Source organism: Budorcas taxicolor, chromosome 19, assembly GCF_023091745.1.
Source record: "Budorcas taxicolor isolate Tak-1 chromosome 19, Takin1.1, whole genome shotgun sequence".
Classification (NCBI taxonomy): Eukaryota; Metazoa; Chordata; class Mammalia; order Artiodactyla; family Bovidae; genus Budorcas; species Budorcas taxicolor.
Window position 1 is genome coordinate 43,788,870 of NC_068928.1, and position 15,887 is coordinate 43,804,756.

A 15,887-nucleotide genomic window follows, 5' to 3' on the forward strand; every position below is an offset into this window, starting at 1 on the left:
TGGGGTGCAGCCAGGCAGGTGGGGGATCCAGGTGAATTTCTGGGAAGAAAGATACATGGAAGGAGAGGGTGAGGTGGGCTGAAGGATGGGTGGGCAGCTGCCCACGCTAAGGTGTGTGTGTGTTGCGGGGGGTGGAGGGTGCTGATAGGGTCCAAGGGGAAGTATCTCCATTACAGGGGCAGCTTCATGAACTGAGCATATTCATGGCTCAGGCCCCACACTGAGGGCTCCTCGGACAATACCTCATCCGGAGGGAAGTGGTCGGTGTCCTCAGTGTACAGACCATGACGCTGAGGCAGAGAGGTTAAGCCAAGTCACACAGCTTATAAGAGGAAACAGGACTAGAAGGGAATGTCCTCGCTGGTTCTTCATTGCATAGAAAGGGGGTCCGGCGAGATGAGGGGCTCTTGGACCTGCACCTCAGCCCTCTGCTGCTGCTGAAGCTCCTTGAGTGACAGGCGCTCGAGCTGCGAACCCTGGGCCAGAGGATCCCTGAAGCTCCCTCCATCCAGGGCCTCTGCAAAGCCAAGTAATCGACTTCCCATAGCTGCCTTCCTTTCCTGCTTCCTTCCCTTCTCTCCCTCTGTATCCCAACCCTGCCTCCTGTGCCCCGAGAGCTGGATTTAAAGGTGCCGCCCAGTATCAGCCTGCCTGCACAGAGGGGTGGTCCTACCCCTCCACCCCACCCCGGGGCGAGGTGGAGCAGCCACCACCGTGTGTAGACTCTGAATCTCCTAACTGACAGAGGGCAGAGCAATGCTCGCTCACTGCCCAGATGAACACACTGAGGCCAAAGAAAAATTAAGAACTCACATACAAGCACACAAGGGAAAGTAACAGAAGCAACTGTTAGAGGATTTGAAAGTGGAAGTCTGGGGTGGGGAAAGAGAGGCTAGCAATGCTGTTTTGTGTGGGGCCTTCCCTGGTGGTCTAGTGGTTAGGACTCTGAGCTTCCACTGCAGGGAGCCTGGGTCAGGGAACTAAGATCCTGCGGTGTGCAGCACAGCCAAAAAAGAAAAAAGAGTTATAACTCGACTATAATTTATTTGCACGTTATACTTTGTTAAAAAATAGTCATTGATTAAAAAACAACAAGGGAAGTGCCCTGCCCACTGGCACTGGGCAAGTTCAGGGCCTCTGCTCCGGCAGGAGTCCAGATCTGGCGGCTCTATTGCCAACTATCCCGTCACAGACTTGGGCCTGGGCGCTGGCCAGTTCCTGCCTCCCCTCCCCCACACCTACCCAGCTAGGCTGGAGGGCCAAGCCGAGCCCCACAGACACCAGTCAGCTGCCCCATGATGAGGGCTGGCGCCACAGGAACTGGGCAACAATTGCTCACCCTAAGGTGACTCAGGCAGGAAAGGGAAGGAAGGAGTAGGTGTGTGCAAGGCAGAGGCCATTTCTATGCCCTCACCCAGGCCTCACTGTTCAGGGCTGCCAGATTTAGGAAATAAAAATATAAGATGCCCAGTCAAATCTGCATTTCAGAAACACAAGGGATAAAATGATTTTTAGCCACACCCCCACACAACTTGTGGGATCTCAGCTATCTGACCAAGGATTGAACCCAGAGAACTCCCAAGAAATAATTTTTAAGTGTAAGTATGTGTCGAATAAGGCTTCCCTGATGGCTCAGAGGGTAAAGAATCTGCCAGTAATGTGGAAGACCTGGGTTCGATCCCTGGGTCAGGAAGATCCCCTGGAGAAGGGAATGCAACCCATTCCAGTATTCTTGCCTGGAGAATCCCATGGGCAGAGGAGCCTGGTGAGCTACAGTCCGTGGTCTTGCAAAGAGACACGACTGAGCAGCTAACACACACACGTGTCAAATATTGCATGGGACATACTTATGCTTAAAAAATGTGTCTTTAATCTGAAATTCAAATTTAACGAGGCATCTGATGTTTTATTGCACAACTCAAGATCTTGGTGGAGGGCTTCCCTGGTGGCTCAGTGGTAAAGAACCTGTTTGCTAACGCAGGAGACGCAGGTTTGATCCCTGATCCGGGAACATCCCACATGGCACAGAGCAATTACCACAGTGCACCACAACTGTTGACCCTGTGCCCTGGAGCCCGGGAGCCATAACTGCTGAAGCCTGCACGCCCTAGAGCCCATACTCTGCAATAAGAGAAGCCACTCTAATGAGAAACCCACGGATGACAACCAAAGACGAGCCCCGGCTACCACAACTAGAGAAACGTCTGAGAAGTAACAGATTCAGCACAGCCAAAGATTAATAAATTAAAAAAAAATTCTTGCAGGGAAAGGCCTCTGCCCTGGGGAAGCTGTGACTCTTCTATGAGGGCAGAACTGGAAGTCTGAATGAAGAAAATCCTGAAGGGGTGATGGGCAGAACTGGAGAGAGGCTGAGAGTAGCAAAAGGAGGGAGAGAAAGGGATGCTGTCCGACCCTGTATCCAGACCACCAGCTCTGAAAGCAGCCTTGGGGGCTGAGCTGGAGGGATTTCTTAGCCAGAGTCACATCCAAGGTTCTCTTTGCGTCTGACCACAGGGATCTCCTGTCCCTGTGGTGCCTCAGTCAAGGGCAGTGCTGGTATTCGAGGTAGGACCACAGCAGGAAGAACATATTTCTAACTTCTTAAGCAAGTAGGGGGTGGTGGGGAGGGAGAAGCCACAAAGGAAAAGATCGATTGCTAGATTTCAGATGACATAACAGCACGACTTCTGACCACAAAAGACACCAAAAACAAAGATAAAAGACAAACGACAGATTGGGAAGAAATGTGTGCAATGCGTATAATATCCAGGTTATATACAAAACTCCCACAGTTCAGTGAGCAAAAGAGAAACACGGGAGAAAAACGATCAAAGGATAATGTGATGGTTAGTTTATTTATTTATTATTGAACTACAGTTGATGTACAATATCATGTAAGTTACAAGTATCAGTTCAGTTCAGTCACTCAGTCGTGTCCAACTCTTTGCGACCCCATGAATCGCAGCACGCCAGGCCTCCCTGTCCATCACCAACTCCTGGAGTTCACCCAAACTCATGTGCATTGAGTCGGTGATGCCATTCAGCCATCTCATCCTCTGTCGTTCCCTTCTCCTCCTGCCCCCAGTCCCTCCCAGCATCAGAGACTTTTCCAATGAGTCAACTCTTTGCATGAGGTGGCCAAAGTATTGGAGTTTCAGCCTCAGCATCATTCCTTCCAATGAACACCCAGGACTGGTCTCCTTTAGGATGGACTGGTTGGATCTCCTTGCAGTCCAAGGGACTCGCAAGAGTCTTCTCCAGCACCACAGTTCTGAAGGATCAATTCTTTGGTGCTCAGGTATACAATGTAGTGATTCACAGTTTTGGAAGGTTATACTTCATTTATAGTTATTATGAAATATTCGGGTGCCTTCCTGGTGGCTCAGTGGTATAGAATCTGCCTACCAATGTGGATTTGACACGAGCTTGATCAAATTCAGACACGGGTTTGATCCCTGAACTGGGAAGATCCCAAATACGGTGGAGCAACTAAGCCTGTGTGCCACAACCACTGATTCTCTGCTCTCGAGCCCTGGAGCTGCAACTACAAAGCTCACGAGCTGCAACCACCGAAGCCCGTGTGCCCAAGAGCCTTGCTCCACAAGAAGAGAAGCCGCCACAGTGAGAAGCCTGCGCATTGTAACTAGAGAATTGTCTCTGATCTCTGTAACCTGCAGACCTAGCACAGCCCAAAATAAATAAAGTATTTTTTTAAGCATTGGCTATATCTTCTGTGTTCCACAATATATCCTTGTAGATTATTTCATGTATAGTAATTCATACCTCTTAATCCCCTATATAGTCCTTTCCCTTTTCCTCTCCCCACTGATGACCACTCAGCTGTTTTCTGTATCTGTGAATCGATTGTGTGACGATCAGTTTTGTGTGTCAACATGGCAGGTGTTTCGGATGAGATTAACATCTAAATTGGGCTTCCCTTGTGGCTCAGTTGGTAAAGAATCTGCCTGCAATGTGGGAGACCTGGGTTCGATCCCTGGGTTGGGTGGATCCCCTGGAGAAGGGAAAAGCTACCCACTCCCATATTCTGGCCTGGAGAATTCCATCGACTGTATAGTTCAAGGGGTCGTAAAAAGTTGGACAAGACTGAGCGATTTTCACTTTCAACATCTAAATCACTGTATTTTGGCTTTAGCAAATTGCCCTCCATAATGCGGGTGGGTCTTATCCAGTCAGGTCAAGGTCTGAATTAAACAAAAAGACTGGCCCCTCCTGGCAAGAGGAATTTCTCCAGAAGTCTGGCTTCAGACTTCCTCTGCTCCATCGGCTCTTCTGAATCTCCAGTCTGCTGGTTCACACTGCGGATTTTGGACTACTCTTGCCTGGAAAATCCCATGGACGGAGGAACCTGGTGGGCTGCAGTCCATGGGGTCGCTAGGAGTCGGACACAACTGAGCGACTTCACTTTCACTTTTCACTTTCATGCATTGGAGAAGGAAATGGCAACCCACTCCGGTGTTCTTGCCTGGAGAATCTCAGGGACAGGGGAGCCTGGTGGGCTGCCGTCTCTGGTCACACAGAGTTGGAAACGACTGAAGTGACTTAGCACTAGCAGCTTCCTGAACCATGTGAGCCAGTTCCTTTTAATAAATCTTTTTCTATACACTCATCAACTGGTTCTGTTTCTTTGGAGAACCCTGACTAACACGGATAAGAACAGGCATTTCACAGACGAAATATACGTGCAGAATAAACATACATAAAAATGCTCAGCTTCCCTAGAGATCAAGGAGATGCAGATAAAACCACCATGAAATATCTTCCATCATTAGGTTGGCAAAATTTTTTTGATTTCCTGGGTCAGGGAGATCCCCTGAAGGAGGGGATGGCAACCTACTCCAGTATTTTTGCCCGGAGAACCCCATTGACAGAGGAGCCTGGCGGGCTACAGTCCATAGGGTCGCAAAGAGAAGGACATGACTGAAGTGACTTGGCACACCACACACATACATCCAATGTTAGCGAGTATATGGGGGAAAAGTTCCCCCAAATACTGAGCCTAGGAGTGTAAACTGAAAAAATGTTGAGGCAATTGGGCATAAACATTTCAAATGTGCATACTCAGGTAGCTAGCAACATTAACAAGTTAACATTCCTAAAAATGTTAGTTTTAGGCATTTAACGCCCATATGTGTACTCAGACCCATGTTCAGAAATATTCGTTGTATAATTATTTGTAACCGCAAAAATTGGAAACACATTAAAGTCCACAATGACACTGGTTAAGGGAATTCCTTGGTAGTCCAGTGGTTAAAACTCTGTGTTTCCATTGCAGGGAGCGCGGGTTTGATCCTGATTGGGAAACTAAGTTCCCACAAGCCACATGGCGTGGCCAAAAAAATTTAAAAAAGAGAGACTAGTTAAATAAATATGTAACACCTATAGTGTGGAATACTTGGCAATTGTCAGAAAGAAACTGATAAATAAGTCAAAAGACATCCCATGTTCATGGGCAGGAAGACTTAATAACAATATTGTTAAGATGGTAATATACCCCAAATACAGTGCATTCTCTGTCAAAATCTCAGCTGTCTTTGCAGAAACAGATTCTAAAATCCACATAGAAATTCAGGGGGCTTAGAATAGCCAAGACAGTCTTGAAAAAGAAGTTAGAGGACTCCTACTTCTCCTCATTTCAAAATTTGCTACAAAGCTATAGTAAAGAAGACAGTGTAATACTGACCTTAAGGATGGACATATACATCAGTACAATAGAACTGATTGTTTAGAGTCCATTCCTCATATTTACAGCCAGTTGATTCTATCAAAATAAAAAATCAAAAGGCCTGACCAAAGGAGCCTGGGAGGAGTGTGGGAATAGGGCAAAAAGGGATGGACCTTTTGATATCAAATCTTTCTGTGACTCTGAAAGTTTTTGCTTCTTCTCAGTCTACCCTGTTCACAAAATGATGCTTCCTCCTTAAAAGCAAAAAGCAGAGGGAGAGAGATTCCTGACTTGGGAGGTTTAAGGACGTGCGTGTTTGTTGAAGAATGTGGGAGAGACTTTTTTTCAGTCTTTGGGGGAACTGTACCCTCTTCCACTGAAGTGGAGGTTCACTGCATCCATTTTGACAAGACCTTTAGTAAAGATACTTTAAGTAAATATCTTATGTTTCTTTGCCACAGTAATCAAAGTAACTGCACATGATTAAAATTTTCCTAACTGCTCAGGCTCGTACCTTAACTATTAATTACCATTCTTTAAGAGCAGCAGTAAGATCCATTGAGTTGACCAGGACTGTTTGTTCCTAAACTCAATGTCCCCAGGACATTTGGCTTCTAAGTTCTTCAGTCTGCTTTTTGTACTTTTTCCTATTGAATGCTTTTAATCCTTGCTAAACTGCAAGTGACTGCTTCTAAAAAACTTCAATGCATAAATCCCCTGATCTTTCGGTAATCTACCGATGCTGGGAAGTCAGGTGACAGCACTTATTAAAAGTATATAAAATAAAAGAGGCACTGCATGAGGGACACCTAGTGCTTTCATAGAGAACATTTATGATCCTTCAGAGAGGGTTTCTTAGCCTCAGCACACCTGACATTTTGGGCAGAATAATCTTTGTTGTTCTCCTCTGGTGGCTTAGATGGTAAAGAATTTGCCTGCAATGCAGGAGACCTGGGTTTGATCCCTGGGTCGGGAAGATCTGCTGGAGAAGGGCATGGCAACCCACTCTGGTATTCTTGCCTGGAAAATCCCATGGACAGAGGAGCCTGGGGGGCCACAGTCCATGGGGTCACAAAGAGTCGGACACAACTGAGCACCTAACACTTTCAGTCCTTCTTGCGGGGGCCATCCTGTGCACTGCAGGCTGTTCAGCAACATCCCTGTCTCCTGCCCACTAGATGCCAGTAGCATCTCCCCGAAACTGTGACAGTTTAGAATGTCTCAAAACACTGCCTAATGTCCCTAGAGGGCAAATCACTCTATTATGGATTTTGTGATATTTGTTTCAGTCATTCTAGGTTTCTTTTTTTTCCCTCTTTGTGTATTTTTTTCCTGGTTCCATGTAGTCATGATTATAGGTTCATTTATTGATTTGCCAAACATTGCATGGTATTTGTGTATCTGTGCTTGCTGTGTCCGTAGAAGCATATGGATGTATGAGACAGGGAATAAGCATAGAGCCACCAGTATACAGAATAGTCCTGATTCTCAGCAGGAGCCTTATCCACCTTTTGGACCCTCTGTGGGCCCAGGCTGAGCACCGCAGTCACACACTTCCTCAACTCTGCCACTTCTTCCCTACACAGACTCCCGCTATCCCTGAGTTTGCCTATTTGTCCCCAACCCCAGCCTCACCCCAAGCTCTCTGCTTAACCTACAGTGCTTCCCATCCACTTGGCAACCAAACACTGCCCTTCCTCCAAGATCCGGCTTCAGGCTTCCTCTAGTATCTCCTGGTACATCTCCCATCACCCACCTCTGCCTGGGCCAGGCCCCATAAAGGGCACCAAGCAGTCTAGCTCCTGCTACTGGTGAATCTGTTCTGTGCGGTTTATTTTCTCTCCCTCACTGGCTTCCTTGGTGGCTAAGACGGTAAAGAATCTGCCTGCAATGTGCAAGACACGGGTTTGATCCCTGGGTTGAGAAGATCTACTAGAGAAGGAAATGGCTACCCACTGCAGTATTTTTTCCTGGAGAATTACATGGACAGAAGAGCCTAGAAAGCTACAGTCCACGGGGTCGCAAAAAGTCGGACACAACTGAGCGACTAACACTTTCACTTTACGGCTTCTCTGGTGGCTCAGTGGTAAAGAATCTACTTGCAAAGCAGGAGACCCAGGAGACTGCGGTTTCATCCCTGGAGAAGGGAATGGCAATCCACTCCTATATTCTTGCCTGGAAAATTCCACGGACAGAGACTTGTGGGCTATATAGTTCATGGGGTCGCAGAGTCGGATACGACTGAGTCCACACGCTCATCAACAAATCAATTCCTGAAAGGTAAGGGCTTGACTGAAACTAAGGAGCTACTTCCGGTATGCACCCACACCCACAGTCAGCCCAGCCTGGTGCCACACACCCAGCAACTCCACAAGTCCACTTCACTGAACCTGGCATTCAATCCCCGCCCAAGGCTGCCCTTCCATCTGGTTTTCTAATGCTTTTCCCAATACCCTCTGTCTAGCTACTTCTCCAACCCGTCTCCACTTGCCACTTAAAATCCTCCCAGACTCAGCTTCAAAAAGTGCCCCCAAGGTGGCACTTTTTTCCTGCTCAGATCTAACCAACTACTTCTCTACACACACCTGGAGCACCTGGAACACGATTCTCCTACCCCCTCCCCATCCCCTGCTGTGAGCACCTTGAGGAAAGGACCTGAGGTCTGTTTATCCTTGCCCTCACAACTCTCCTTCAGTCCCCTTTGGGGCCCGGCTGCCGAGCACTAAATCTGCATGGGATGAACAGAATAGAGACAGGATGCACAACTGTTCTAAATCCAAGAGACACCCCTTAAACGCTCTTGAACGCACCCACTAAGGGACAGATCTCTTGGCTCTCAATGTCCCCGGAAAGGAGCTGACTCTCGGGATGGGTTAACAGAAGGCAGCGGGCACCCGCAAGCAGGCTGAGCCGTCCCAGGGCGTCACATGATTCTCCAATCACATGATCCCTAGAAATGGGGGGTTGGGGAGAGAGAGGAAAGAGGGAGGGGAGTGAATTGAGTAGGAAAAGAAACACAGGATCCCAGGTTGGCCCCGCCTTTACGTCGACGAGTAGCCAATGGGAGTGCGACATTCCGGACACCTGACCAATGGAAATTGAAGTGGGTGGGCCATCGAGCCGAGTGGCCCAAGTGGATGAGCTGCCTGACCGCGGCTACCCAGCGATCGCGGACCCCGACGCAGGTAAGGAGGGTGGACTTCGCTTGCTCCTTCCTAGGGGCCCAGCCTGGGGGACGCGGGAGATGGGGCTCCTCTGGAGTTTCAGCGGGGATACAAAAAATTATTCTCTTATAGAAACTCCGATGCATTGGAGGGAGTTTTATGGGTGGTGGGAGTAAACAGTAATTGCAGTGACCCCCATTAGAAGGGGCTCGCTCTCTCTCCAGCACCCCTGGAAGCTGCAGCCCCTTCTCCCAAAGCAGAGATCACTCTGTTCTTGAGTCGACTCCGCCCCCGTCGGCAGGTGCTGGTAGTGGTGCTGGTGGGCAGTCCCCGCTGCGCCTGGCAGCAAGCGAGGCGCCCGCCCCTGGCCCCCAAGCTCAGAGGGCTGGGAGTGGGGCTTGTGACCCTGGTCTTCTCAAAGACAGTAGGGACTTGGGAATGGTGATTGAACCCCTGGGACGTGTCTGACTCTCTCTAACTTCCTCTCCTGGGGCTAACTTCCGCCTCCCCCGGCCACTTTTTCTTGCTCTCTCCGCTGTTGGGTTGGCTCACCTTTTGGGAAATCTTTCTCCTGGCACTCGAAGTGGGGGGCTGCCACCTAGTGGAAGATGACGGAGCTGGGGACTTGAAGAGGCAGTGTCCTCCCTCTCTGTAGTGGCAGTGTCTGGTTGGGGTGAGAGGTCACCACTTGGAACCCTACTGAGATGAACTGGGTTCCCTCTTCCCCATTCTGGTTCTGAGTGTGTGTGTGCGCGCGTACATATATGTGTATTCAGTAGAAGCGTACACTACTTCCAAACCCCAGGATACCCAGGAAGAAGGATGTACCTAAATGAATCACTAGGGTGCTGAGTAGTCAGAAATGTGTGCAGACAGGCATCCCTCCTGGCCAGGGCAGCCCAGCGAGTCTGCAGGGGGTTATGATTGGACTCCTAAAAAGCAGGGCGGCCAGCTCCCGTTCCAGGGAGCTGTGGGCATTGGGGAAGAGAGTGAAAGGGGCCAAGGTCCAGGACCAGTCTTCTTCAGCCTCTCCTGTACAGGAGATAGCCTCCTGGGGGTGGTCTTTGAGTTGGGGAGAGGGCAGTGAGGAAAGCGAGGTGAGGGAGAGAGGATGTGAGTGACCCTGTGTGTGCTATTCCCTGCCACACAAAGTGTGCAGTGTCCACCCATAGATTCACTGAGAACGGAGGCCTAAAGACAGGAAGCAACTTCTGAGGCCTTCATTCTAGCACTCATGTGCAGTATCCAGGCAGCCCCTGTACCCCACATTTCTATCTGGGTCCAGTCCACTTGCCCAGAGAAACATTTCTATCCCTCTTCTCTGCTTGGACACCAGGCTTCTATCCTCCTTGGGTTTGGGGGAGCCAGTCCCAGGCACTGTCCATGGTACCACTTGTGAACCCAGGTCCAATATACTCTGGAGCCATCAGAGCCTGTCATCTCTATATTTTGATATATGACATGGGCGGGTTACTTCCTATCTCTGAGCCTCAGTTTCCTCCTTAGAAAAGTAAAGGTAATCATTCCTACTTTGGGTGGTTGTTACAGAAAAAAAAGAAGAAAATATGTAGAATGTTGTCACTGGCTTCTAAAAGGTTCAGCACACATGACTGTTTTGGCCCCTCTAGACAGGGTAAGATCTTCTGGGCCTGCCCCATTGAACTAGCAGGGCTGGCTGAGCTTGGGGGAAGAGTTGTTCAGGAAGTGAAAGGCCACTCCCCTTCAGAGAATGAGGCTTGCTTCCTTCTGCTGATGTGGATGGCAGCCTGATGGGTACACATGGGCTGTCTACATGCAGCTGGGTTTCTGCTTCAGGATGGGGAGAGGTGGAGGGGAAGGGTGGTGGGGATGTTTGAGGATCCTGAAAGGGCCTGGTGTGGGACTTCCCTGGCAGTCTGGTGGTTAAGACTCCGAGCTCCCAATGTAGGGGGCATGGGTTCAATCCCTGATCAGGGAACTAAGAACCAACATGCTGCATGGGCATGGCCCCCCCAATTTTTTTAATTAAAAAATTTTAAAAAGAAAGGGCCTGGTGGTATTGGGGGCCTATGGAGCACAGGTGCCCCGAAGGTTGACTAAGCCTATGCGTCTCCTTTGGATGGGGAGGGGACAGTCAGCGGACAGGTGGTGGCTGGCCTTTGGGGAAGGCAGCCCAGACTCTGTCAACATCATGCTTCCTTTTTCACAACTTTCTCCACCCCGTGGTTGATCATGTCATCATGTGACCTCCCCTCCCCTGCCAACAGGCCTTAGCAGAGGGCAGGTGTGAACGCAGCATTGGGTGAAGAGGCAACTGGAGGCACTGGCTTGGGAAGTGAAACCCTGGCTTTCCTTCAAGGGGAGACTTCAGTTCTTTCTTCCTAGGGCAACTGATGTCTTTCCCACCCCCATGGAGGTGGCTTACGTCCCCACAGCTCAGGCCCACAAAACCCACAGATCTTCCGGACTCTCACATACCCACATCTGCACACACTCAGCCACAGAGATTCAACTGTTAGGCCATGCACTGGGGACACAGATTCACTCACGTACTCATGCCAACATTCATGCTCATGGATGTACACTCGCTGGTGCACGTGTGACCCCCGCACAGGACACACGTAGGAAGCTGAGCCTCAAGCCCCGCATCTTTCTTCTTGCCCTGACAGGCTGTTGTTGTGGAGGCTCAGATGGTCCTGGGCCTTCAGCAGGGGGCAGTGACTGGTCCCAGAATCAAGGGTGGCCTCAGCTTAAGCCAGTTGCCAAATGCTTCTTGGCACTTTGCAGGTGGACCATGTGGACGTTGGTGAGCTGGGTGGCCTTAGTGACAGGGCTGGTGGCTGGAACACAGTGCCCAGACGGTCAGCTCTGCCCTGTGGCCTGCTGCCTGGACCCAAATGGAGCCACCTACAGCTGCTGCAATCCCGTTCCGGTGAGTGCCCTACGGCCCAGGCAAAGAGCTGGCAGCCTGGGATCGGGCCTCTTGGATTGGCCATAGGAGTGGGCCAGGCTCAAGTCCTTCGATTTATCTCCTCGTCTTGCCTCCCAGGACCAGCGGCCGTCTGTGCTGAGCCAGCGTCTGGGCCGACCCTGCCAGGCCGATGGCCACTGTGCTCCTGGCTACTCCTGCATCCTCACTGTCTCGGGGACCTCCAGCTGCTGCCCGTTTCCAGAGGTGAGGGTGCCGTTAGGTCTGTGGAGAAGCTTGGGTCGGCATTTACACTTTTCCTGCACTCTCCCACCCTCCCAGGGAAATGGGCCTCGGTAACCAAGGCACTTCTGTGTCCCATAGGCTGTGTCATGTGGGGATGGCCGCCACTGTTGCCCCCGGGGCTTCCACTGCAGCGCTGACGGGAGGTCCTGCTTCCAAAGATCAGGTGCGGCAGAGGTGGAGGTGGAGGGCAGGGAGGTGGGAGCAGAAGAATCTGGAGCATCCAGGAGCCCAGCCAGCAGAGTGACCTTGATTCCTGCCTTTGTGCCCTCATTTGTATGACATCTGTACTAAGCAACACCCCCCCCCACACACCCTGCTCTGGACAGAGGGATGAGGAGGGGTCAGAAGAGAATGAAAGACCCCAGGCCCAGGACCAAGCACTGTGGGGGTGAGGACAGGCCAAGTTGAAATGTTTTTTTTTTTAAAGATTTTAAAAATGGACCGTTTTTAAAATCTTTATTGAATTTGTTATAGTATTGCTTCTGATTTATATTATTTTGGTTTTGCTTGGTTTGAGGCATGTGGGATCTTAGCCCCCTGACCAGGGATCAACTCACACCCCCTGCACTGCAAGGTGACGTCTTAACCACTGGACTCCAGGGAAGTCCCAAAAGCTGCACTGGTTTAATGCCTACCCAGTCAGTGGATCCCCTTGCCCTGAGGCATATTGCTGGTACAATGACTGGCCTGGGGGACAGTGGGTTAAGAGAGCCGGGGGAGCCCTGAGCCCTAGTGCCAGCCCCTGAATCCTCCTGTAGCTGGGCTGGAAGGTGCTGGTGCCAGCAGCTCCTTTAGTGATGGGGGGAATGATAGTCACTGACTGGGCGGAGTCCTGGGTCATCCTGTCTACAGATACCAAGCCCCTGGATGCCGTCCAGTGCCCCGACAAACAGTTCCAGTGCCCCAACTCCTCCACGTGCTGCACCATGCCTGATGGCTCCTGGGGATGCTGCCCCATGCCCCAGGTACAACTTTGGGAAGACGGAGGGTGGAGGGGGAAGGCAGTGTGGGCAGAGGAAGGGGTGGAGGGAGCAAAGACAGAATCAGGGCCATCTCCTCTCAGGCTTCTTGCTGTGAAGACAAGATACACTGCTGCCCCCATGGCACGTCCTGTGACCTGGCTCGTGGCCGCTGTCTCTCGGCCATAGGCACCCACCCCCTGGCTAAGAAGATGCCTGCACACAAGACTAAAAGTTCAGGTAAGGAGGTATGAGTCTGGGGTGAAGAAAGACCTTTTGTAACTCCTAGTTGGAGAGAGCCGGAGAGACTGTTCCCTCCACCCTGGCTGCCCCTCACCTTTCTCTCCCCTTCCAGTGATCTTATGCCCAGATGGACAGTCCCAGTGCCCTGATGGTTCTACCTGCTGCAAGCTGCCCACTGGAAAGTATGGGTGCTGCCCGATGCCCAATGTAAGTGAGGGGCTATAGTCAGCTGGACTGTGTGCCCGCAGTCACCTGGCCTGGACACCCACCTACCTAGCAGTGACTCCAAGGGTTGGGGCTGGCTGGCTGGCAGCTGGGAGCCTAACTGCTCAGGACTCGTGCCACCCCCTAGTGGTAGACTTGGGGTAGTGCCTGCTGTCAGCCTGGCTGCTTCCTGCACCAGGGAGACTGGAAATCCCAAAGACCCTGCCCTCACCCAGGCCATCTGCTGCTCCGACCACCTGCACTGCTGCCCCCAGAACAGTGTGTGTGACCTGACCCAGAGTAAGTGCCTCTCCAAGGAGAACGCTACGGACCTCCTCACCAAGCTGCCCGCACACACAGGTACCAGGGGAGACCGCAGACCCCATTCTACCTACACCATGAGGAGTGAACAGATATGGGGCTGGGGACAGACGGCCGCATGCATGGAGGGGCTGAAGCAGGGACAGTCCCCTTCCGTCCACACTGGGCCTCGCCTTAGGATCACTGCCAGGGGTGGCCTGAGCCATACCCTCCCTCCTACGTATCTGGTTCTCGCTGTGGAGCTGGCAGAGGGAGGGCACCCCCGAGGGTCCCCAGTACCACTGCTGACCCACTGCCTCACCTGTCTCACAGTGCAGGATGTCAAGTGCGACATGGAGGTGAGCTGCCCAGACGACTACACTTGCTGCCGCCTACAGTCCGGGGCCTGGGGCTGCTGCCCTTTTGTGCAGGTACCGAGGAGTGGGGAGTGGCCCACGCTGAGCAGAGGGCAGCCGCCAGCCAGTCCCCTCAGGCCCACTGTCCCCTCTCCCGCCACCCTAGGCCGTGTGCTGTGAGGACCACGTGCACTGCTGCCCATCCGGGTTTAGGTGTGACACAGAGAAGGGTGTGTGTGAACAGGGGACCCGCCGGGTGCCGTGGATGGAGAAAGCCCCAGCCCACCTCAGCCTGCCGGACTCCGGAGCCGTGGAGGGGGATGTCCCCTGTGATAACGTCACCAGCTGTCCTTCCTCCACTACCTGCTGTCGACTCACGACTGGGGAGTGGGGCTGCTGTCCTGCCCCAGAGGTGCCTGGGGAGGGGGATGATTTAGGGGAGGGGGGCAGTGTCCTGGCCTGGGCACATGGCCAGGCTCCTGTTGCCTTGCTCTTCTGCCTTCTGCCCAGCCCACGGGGGACCCCAGCTCAGTCACAGTCATGCCCAGCTGGAGGAGCCGAGCAGGAGAGGCAGGCTGGGGGCTGCAGGGGCTCAGCGCTCTGGCCCAGAGTAGCTGCCTAAACCACCCTTTTCTGCCACCTCCCCAGGCTGTCTGCTGCTCGGACCACCAGCACTGCTGCCCGAAGGGCTATGCGTGTGTGGCTGGAGGGCACTGTAAGAGGGGGAACCAGGTGGTGACCGGACTGGACAAGGTGCCTGCCCGCAGGGCCTCCCCGTCCCACCCCAGAGACATGGGCTGTGACCAGCACACCAGCTGCCCGGTGGGGCAGACCTGCTGCCCGAGCCTGAGGGGGGCCTGGGCCTGCTGTCAGTTGCCACACGTGAGTACCCACCTGCCCAGTCCTGGTCAGGGCGGGGCCCCGTCTCAGGTGGGAGGGGACGTTAGTGGGGGTGAGAGTGCGAGGCCCCTTTGTGCCCTGTAGGCCGTGTGCTGTGAGGACCGCCAGCACTGCTGCCCAGCTGGCTACACCTGCAACGTGAAGGCCCGATCCTGTGAGAAGGAGGTGGACCCTGCACACCCTGCCCTCCGCCTGGCCAGCGGTCCTCTTGTGGGCACGGGGAACGTGGAATGTGGGGCGGGGCACTTCTGCCGCGATAACCAGACCTGCTGCCCAGACAGCCAAGGGGGCTGGGCCTGCTGCCCCTACCGCCAGGTCAGTGCCACCCCCCACCCAGGGGCTGGGTAAAGGCCTGGGCCAGGTCCTGCCACGTCCAACTCTCGCCCCCTACTCTGACCATCAAGGGCACCTGTTGTGGGGACAGGCGTCACTGCTGTCCCAGTGGCTTCCGCTGCGGAGCCAAGGGGACCAAGTGCTTCCGTCGGGAGGCCCTGCGCTGGGACGCTCCTTGGAGGGACCCGACACCAAGACAGCTGCTGTGAGGAGGGCCTGAGGACTGAAGACACTTGGCAGCCCTCAGGACCCTGCTCAGAGGGTCCCCACTGCTCAGGCCTCCCCAGCACCTCTCCCCCACCACATTCTCCCAGACTCCCTTCTGAGTCCCCCATCACCCTGGGAGGTGGGGCCTCAATCTAAGGCCTCCCCTATGCCAAGGTGAGGGGGGCTGTGGCAAAAGCCATGTTTCAAGCTGCCATCCCCTCCCCCAATTTCTGTCAACCCTGTGGCCAGGTGCTTTTCCTATCCACGGGTGTGTGTGCGTGTGTGTGTGTGAGCGCGTGCGTATGCGTGCTGCAATAAAGTTTGTACACTTTCTTAACAGTGTCT

At 52.7% G+C, this 15,887-nt stretch overlaps 1 protein-coding gene across 1 annotated transcript; it reads left to right on the plus strand.

Moving 5' to 3' along the window:
- Positions 1-8,776: 8,776 nt before the first annotated feature.
- On the plus strand, positions 8,777-15,875 carry GRN (granulin precursor). Its single transcript, XM_052658437.1, has 13 exons — positions 8,777-8,868; positions 11,614-11,758; positions 11,876-12,001; positions 12,119-12,203; positions 12,893-13,005; positions 13,104-13,239; positions 13,355-13,449; positions 13,683-13,806; positions 14,080-14,177; positions 14,269-14,514; positions 14,751-14,984; positions 15,087-15,317; positions 15,407-15,875. Exons 2-13 carry the CDS (start codon positions 11,621-11,623, stop codon positions 15,542-15,544), a joined length of 1,764 nt encoding a protein of 587 aa, XP_052514397.1. The 5' UTR covers positions 8,777-8,868; positions 11,614-11,620; the 3' UTR covers positions 15,545-15,875.
- The last annotated feature ends 12 nt before the right edge of the window (positions 15,876-15,887 follow it).